Genomic DNA, 5,730 nt, shown 5'->3' with positions numbered 1-5,730 from the left:
TCAGCGAGAGTTCGCAGGTTCGAATTCCGTCGGAGGCATTTTATTACACAATGACTTTTATAGGACTTTATTCGTTGAAAAGCTACAGGGTAGCCTACGATGTTCCATCATGTCCTTATTTAAACACTGTATATGTACCTTTGATGATATATATATATATATATATATATGTATATATATATATATATGAATTCCAGTTTGAACAGCAGATGAAATTAGTGGTGGTGTAGTGGTGTATATGCTTGTTAAGTTTCTGGCGATTGAGATAATCAGGATCATTGCAGGGTTTCTTACAAAATTAAAACGTGCTAAAAGTTGAAAATTGTCGGGAAAAGAAATAGAAAAAGGACTAGAAAATGTAAGAAGAGGAAAGTTGAATAGATCTGTCCAAGAGAAAATATATCCTCATTTTGAAGTTGACATAAGAATATGTGAATCCACTCCACAGATCAAATCATGCCAACCAGAGTCCCGGGACTGATTGCATTATTGGATTGCTAAGAAAAATGTCACATGATATTGTTTCAACGTCGAGGGGCGCTTATTGTCGCAAGTACGGTATGTTTTTTTTAAATTTTATTATTCTTACAAGAATCAATTATTGTAGTGTTGTTAAAAAAGGTCCATAGCAGATTACGTAATTCATGTTGACATGATTCAGGCTCATGTATATTAGGAATTTTAGAAATACCCATTACATATTTAAAATCACCACAAATGTTCATGTATATCTTTCACTTTGCAATGTTCATTAATTATATTCTATAAACGACATTACTTTAGAATTCTTTTAGCTCAGCGATTAATTGTATAAGACGACACTTTGATTTTTGCTAAACATTTGAAAAAAAAAGTTTTTATGCTTTCTCTAATTCGACAATATAACGAAAACATCGACAGTTAGTATTATTACGCAGATTTTACATTTTAAGTGACCTAGTTGGCCTTCCATCGAAAAGTTATTTGTCTGATACCTAGTAAAAGCTATCTTCACAATGATAAGCGACTCTCTCAAGCTACATGGACCTCACAAAATACTCTTCTACAGGGCGATGTAATGATTAGTACTACGATTACGCGACGTATCGTGAAACTAGAGTAAGATAGGACGTCAAGATAATCTCAGGGAGTTGGCTTTCTGTAGTGTACGGTATAGAATTCATAATGAAATTATTTTTAACCAATCAGTTAGGTTTGAATAATATCATTTAAAGATCTCAGTATTAGTAATGTGCATGAAGCGTACAACATAGATATGACAAACACGGCATGATTACTTTGAAATCACCTTCCCAAGTTTAATCCAAGCATGTGGAAGTGTCAGGCACACCTGTGCCTAACTAGACAAAAAGCTAGGCGTAATCCATCCTAGCTGTGCCATATAGATCTTCCGGAACCTAAATTCAAAAATAGAACCTAAATGTTCGTGACACTTGCCAGCAAATTTGTATTTAAAACCTTTTATGTTTTTTCATAAATAACTTTATAGCAATGGCGATATAGTAAGAAAACAAAGGCAGGGGGACTTGGCCTGGTTAGATAGCCTTTATTGTAAGCCATTATTCAAACCAACCGCGTAATAAACTTCTAAATCAAGGCTGTGCTATGAAATACTTCATGTACCGACACAGGGCATACTATGGGGCAGGCATGCGCATTCGCGTAGTCGTGAGCTCATTTTGTCCCTGGTTCAATTCCACATTCCACAAAAGCCGCTCGTTACCTCTATCATATCTTCCTCACTGAGATATCTGTGTCAACTTTTCTTCATGGATAAGCCTACCCTCATGGTGTTTGGAATTCATTGTGAAACACACCACGAATTTGAATTTGGTTTGGACAATATGCCATATTTCCGTAGCGTGATACCCATCAAATACCGTAACTAATAAAATTTACAAAAATTCGTCAAATGTCCTTATCTTCCAGGGGCCGAAGCACTTGGACCCACAGTGGGGAATTCGAGAGATATGTTGCCAGGAAGGTGTGTGTGTGTGTGTGTGTCAGATCGCTATGGAACGAACTACCTAGTCAAGTTCGTCATTCTCCAACCTTGAAACAGAGTCAAAACTGCTCTAAAAACTTACATTTCTAATTATTTTCTATAGTGATGTGAGACCATGCGTAGGAGCGCTTAATAAAAATTCAAACAACAACAACAACAACAACAGCAACAACAACAACAATAATAATAATAGCAGTAATAATAATAATAATAATAATAATATAATAAAATAATAATAATATAATAATAATTAATAATAATAATAATAATAGTTGTTGTTGTTATAATTATAAGTATTATTGTATATAATAAACTGATGATGTAGATGGTGAGTAAAATTGGTAGAAAAATCTATACTTATTCAAAATAGCCATCTATCAATTGCAATTAAAAGGTAGAAAAACTTGCTAGGGGGCTATACTGACATAACCTTGCGATCTTAATCATAAGCAGAGTTTACTTAACTGATATGGGGTGGTACATGTAGCATATTATATGATCACGTATAATAGTTGTGAGGTTTAAACAAATATAATTCATAACCCTAATATCAACAATGTACATAAAAGTCTATCTAATACAGACCTATTCAAAGCTTACATTATATATGTCACTTATGAACCCAAGCATATAAATACGAAGATAATGAAAATAATGTTTGTTCATGATGATAATAACAACAATGGCAAAAAATGTGAACGTACAATCTGAGAATTTGCCTTACTTATTGACGTTTGTGTCACGCCATACTTCTCGATATATGCCCCGGTTGCCAGGAAAAAGTGTTCGATTACTAGACCTTGCTGCAGTTATACACTCGATTAAATTGTCTTGCACATTGAAAATTTGACAGTCGACACCACCAACATCTACATCAACGTTCTCAGCCGAAGTCCCAAAATACTCGCCTCTAATTTTTATCAATGTACCCCCCTTTATACTGCCGTATCCAGGGGTTACTTCCCTAATCTCTGAAATATATTGATATACTGATAGTAAAGCAATACAAATGTTTACAATGTATATTGACATAAAATAGTTGAGTGTTTGGGAAAACCAAGGCAAAGAACTAAAATGTATACTAGTGGCCCTAAATTAAATCTAATTTAAATATGTGAAAAGGAAATTAGTCAGTGTTTACATTAATACGGTTTTGTATTCTTAAACAAAACCATAGACAAAGTCACTTTTTAAAATAAATGTTTGTAACACTTGTTTTGCATAAAACTAATTGAAAAATTAACAATAGGTAACATTTTTTCATTAGTTTCTCAATAGAATGTCAATATTGTATTCGCTTGAAAGTATCTCTATTCCAGCGTATAAAACAATGATACATATAATACTATTTTATTAGGAAACCATTTTAATGCATGTATTTCACTTACCGGCGTGAACTTGGAATAAGTAAAGCTCTCCTCCAAAACTGACAGAGTAAGCGCCTAGTTCCGTGTACGAGCGCCCATATTCAGATGAAACCAGGAACGTAATATTTTTGGAATCTACGACAAAACGTAACGATCAATAATAGTTATTTCATTATTAGACAACATGCAACAAACATTTTAAAAATTATGTTTTTGTTTTTCAGTCTTGTCAGATTCTTCTTCTGTTTCGTTTTAATAGATATTTTCTCATTGTATTATTCCGATAACTGCTTCTGATGTTTCACCACATGGCAAACAATTATATGATATTATATAATATGGATTTACCAGATTTTTAAACTCATGATTTTCAGTTCTTTGGAACACATCCTTAACCGAAGGTCGCGAGTTCAAATCGCGCCTCTGTTAATTTTCTTTTTATAATTTTCTTTTGATAATTTTTATTTTTAATGAGCATGGATGAGAACTGTTTGACAAAATGAAAAAACAAATAAATTAATACGCAACTCAAACTTGCTAACTACGTGATTCGAACTCAGGACCTTAAGTTCTTTAGAACACATCCCGACCGGCAAATTCATGAGACGTGCACTATTATGGTAGTGATAAGTGGTAGTAATGTACAGTCCTTGCTGAAACTCCTGTATTGTTTTGTAGGTGTAAGGGAACCTTGTGGTCCAACTTAGAAAAAGGGTGATGATCGTTTGTTGAAAATCAACTCTAGCTTATATGTACACATTTTCCAGCACGTCCGTTTAAAATTGGCGACGCTGGATGATTTTAAAGCTTAAAATCAATGTTTTGTTTTGTAGGTGTAGGGGAAGCCCTGGGGTCAAACTTAGAAAAGGGCGATGAATGTTTGTTGGAAATCACTTCTACTTTATGTGTACAAGATTTCATGCACGTCCGGTCAAAAACTGGTGACCTGGACGCTGTTAAAGTTTGAAACTCCTGTTTTTCTTTTGAAAGTGTAGCAGGGAACCCTGGGGTCCAACTTAAAAACAGAGCAATGAACGTTTGTTGGAAATAACCTCTAGTTTATGTGTACAAAATGTTATGCTCGTCCGTTCAAAACTGGCGACGCTGGACGCCTTTAACTTTTAAAACCCTTATTTTGTTTTGTAGGTGTAGGGAGAACCCTAGGGACAAACTTAAAAAAAGGGCGATGAACGTTTGTTGGAAATTACCTCTAGTTATGTACAAAATTCCATGCACGTCCGTTCAAAACTGGCGACGCTGGACGCTTTTAAAATGTTTAAAGTTTTGGTAATAAGAACAACAAGAACAACAGTAGAAGAACAAGAACAACCAGTGAGGCTCTGGGTCAGCGCTGAGCGCGGACCAAATATTTGTCCTATGGTGACAATTAGGTGTATACATTTGCCTCATAGCTCAGTTGGTAAAGAATCGGAATGGTAATTAGAAAGTATTGAGTTCGAATATCCGTATACTTTTATTATTAACGGCGTTATTTAATGAATTAAATGTATATCGTGCAATACTTAAGAGAAAAACTGTGTGTCCTAATAGTAAAATATAAGTAACTAATGAAAAAACACTAGTAAGAAAAAATGCCAGTAGGAATCACCAATACTTTCCATATCAATAGGAATAACTGGGTGTGGGATAGTTCTTCTCTATGCCTTAAACGAACGATAATCAAAAGTTCTTCATTATTTAATTTATTATCATTTTCAGTGAACACCAGCGGAGTTGTAATAGTATTCGTTGCGTATTACACAATAGTCAGAAAGAGCTTATACTAAATGGAAAATCTAAGGATGTATACCACATGGCCTTAGTTGGTTAGGTATATAAACTGTAATTCGAAGGTCTTTGGTTAATATTCTTATGGCGATATATCTTTAAAAATCTTAACTTTGATCAAAGGACTTTTTATTTTGCTTTGATTTATGTACTTATATAATCTCAATGCCAGAAAACACGTGTAGAACATAACTTCAGTTAGTAGTACTCATAGTAGTCCTATGCTTGCAAAGGTTTATTTATTATGAACAAGTTTAGTAAATGTAATCCAATTAAATACTTGGTCTAAAGGGCAATAGAAATGTAATAAATGAAGAACTAACTAACAATGTATTATATTCATTATCTCATGTTAAGTTAAACTTACCAGCAACAGTGCTGTTTGGTTTGCATGTTATGGTTCCCCAGCCATTAGAGTTCTTGTCAATACCATATCTAAACATATATAATAACAGTCAATACTACATAGAATAGGTTTTATTCTGTGTCTACAATTAATTAATTTATATCATTTAAAACAATATTTTTGTTCTGTATTATATATATATATATATATATATATACACATCT

The 5,730-nt window shown here is 33.5% G+C and overlaps 1 protein-coding gene across 1 annotated transcript in view; it reads right to left on the bottom strand.

Annotated features, from left to right (window-relative positions):
- The window catches only part of LOC117119184 (fibrocystin-L-like), a 77,062-nt gene that overhangs the window by 59,034 nt on the left and 12,298 nt on the right, over positions 1 to 5,730 (bottom strand). Inside the window, exons 8-10 of the mRNA XM_033264004.1 lie at positions 5,528 to 5,595; positions 3,394 to 3,507; positions 2,730 to 2,976 (exon numbers count right to left, since the gene is read on the bottom strand). Of these exons, the coding sequence (XP_033119895.1) occupies positions 2,730 to 2,976; positions 3,394 to 3,507; positions 5,528 to 5,595 (429 nt within the window). The remainder of the gene's footprint in view (positions 1 to 2,729; positions 2,977 to 3,393; positions 3,508 to 5,527; positions 5,596 to 5,730) is intronic.

This window comes from Anneissia japonica, unplaced genomic scaffold, assembly GCF_011630105.1.
Source record: "Anneissia japonica isolate Jap-2015-1 unplaced genomic scaffold, ASM1163010v1 scaffold287863_len737641_cov155, whole genome shotgun sequence".
Lineage (NCBI taxonomy): Eukaryota > Metazoa > Echinodermata > Crinoidea > Comatulida > Comatulidae > Anneissia > Anneissia japonica.
The sequence above is the reverse complement of the archived record's forward strand: the minus strand, read 5'-3'. Positions and strand labels throughout refer to the sequence as shown.